Genomic DNA, 1,812 nt, shown 5'->3' with positions numbered 1-1,812 from the left:
GACTGACTGGGGCTGACTGACTCGGGACTGACAACCAATGACGACGACTGACTGGTGCTTTAACAATCTTCTTAGGCTTTATCTATTCCATTGCAAGAGGAGAGTCTCTGTTCTCTGATCTCTGTTCCCTAACTACAAGAGTATCTGTTTATATACTACTCTATTCAGAATAATTGTAATATTAAATGATCCTTTAAATTGTAATGGTTTGTCTGAATTAATTTAGTTGGTATCTCCCTCTTTGCCACAACAGTCTATAGGTTTGATCACATGGTGCAGAATCATTTTTCTCCCATCCTGACACAAGGTCTCTCAATGCCCCTCCTTCTCTTGGCTCCTGTTGTCCTCCTCTCACCACCCCCTTCCCTTTTAGTTTCAGAAGGGACATCAGCAGCAGGGCGTGGACCTCACTTGAATAAGGAGACTGGAAAAAAGAGAGACACAACAAGACGGACCAAAGTCGTATTCAACAAAGCTAAGGCCTCCTCGAAGAGAAACCCAGCCTCACGCTTGCTCTGCACGAGTGTGGGGGATTGACCTCTGTGTGCGTGTTACCGTTCCTGTGCATGAGCAGGTGGTACTTTGATGGGAGAGTGAGCAATGCCTCAAACGCAACAACAGCAGGCTGGCAACAGGGGGCAGTGCTCCTCCCGCTTCCTCCCCCTCCTGCTCCTCCTGCTCCCCTTCACTGCCCAGCCGAGCCAAGCAGCCATACACATACCCTCCAACTGTGAGTACCGGCTCATGCTGTACCATTCCTAACAATGGTACCCGAATGCTTCCGTGAGGTTCAAAGATCTATTTGTTGTGTTAATTACATTGTTGGTTCATCAAAGCATGCTAATAATTATCTTTCATCATGACTAATCAGTGCAAATGAGCAGAATGAACGCTTCTTTTTTCAGTAACCTCAGTGTTCAGGGTTGGATTGTGCTGTTGTGCTTTAAATACTACACTGTCTGAAGGTTCTTTGGTTAGCACTCATCTGTGCCTGTGCTCTGTCTAATTACTTTGTAATTGATCCCCTTATGCTGCATTGGTTAGTCCCACTATTGATCTGGTTTCCTTGGTGCAAACCAGAATTGGATTGGGAATAATTTAATCAACAATTGAGTTACACAACAAAAATCCAGCAAGGTTTTTCCTCGCTCACTCTCATTTTTGCCTCCTCCTCAATGCAATATGTGGGCATTAAAAATACAGCTGAGCTTGTGGCCCTGCAGGGAAATTGATCTTCATCTCCTCTGTCGCTGATAGCCTGCCCACAGAGCTCCAGTAGAGAGGGAGAGAATATTGTTTTCACTGCTGCTTTTGTTGTTCACTCTTTATTCAAAACTGCTTGCATTGAGTCAGTCATGCACCACCTCCACAGATTTCAGAAGTTTGTATATATAAATAATCAATCATGCATGGACACATGTGCTCTCACACATAAATATTGATGAAATGCAGTAAATTTTCCAAACTAATTCCCAAAGGGGTGAGGTGAGGTGATCAACCGAGGAAAATGAGGTGAGAGAGCTGAGAAGAATGAAGGGAGGATGATGAGGAGGAGGAAGGAGGAGCAGGTCAAAGCTGTAAAAGGTCAAGATGTCTCCTGCCTTTCAATGAGCAAGCTTATGCCATGTCAATTAGTCACCGAGGCAGCGAACAGGATCAGTAAAGGAGATGTGTTAGAATCAGTGTCAAGGAGGCCAAGGTTAAAAGCTAAGCTCCATTACAGGAAACATTACACTGCTTTATTGTCTATGTATCATAATTATTGTTCAATTACCAGTGAAACACTTCTATCTATCTATCTATCTATCTATC

At 43.8% G+C, this 1,812-nt stretch overlaps 1 protein-coding gene across 1 annotated transcript in view; it reads left to right on the top strand.

The window, feature by feature from the left end:
* l1cama (L1 cell adhesion molecule, paralog a) overlaps positions 1-1,812 on the top strand; it is a 47,692-nt gene that overhangs the window by 25,926 nt on the left and 19,954 nt on the right. The window contains exon 2 of the mRNA XM_020615380.1: positions 374-749. Coding sequence (XP_020471036.1) covers positions 601-749 — 149 coding nt within the window. The 5' untranslated portion in view covers positions 374-600. The remainder of the gene's footprint in view (positions 1-373; positions 750-1,812) is intronic.

This window comes from Monopterus albus, unplaced genomic scaffold (assembly GCF_001952655.1).
Source record: "Monopterus albus unplaced genomic scaffold, M_albus_1.0 scaffold6.1, whole genome shotgun sequence".
NCBI lineage: Eukaryota > Metazoa > Chordata > Actinopteri > Synbranchiformes > Synbranchidae > Monopterus > Monopterus albus.
This window is presented reverse-complemented; position numbering and strand designations above follow the sequence as displayed.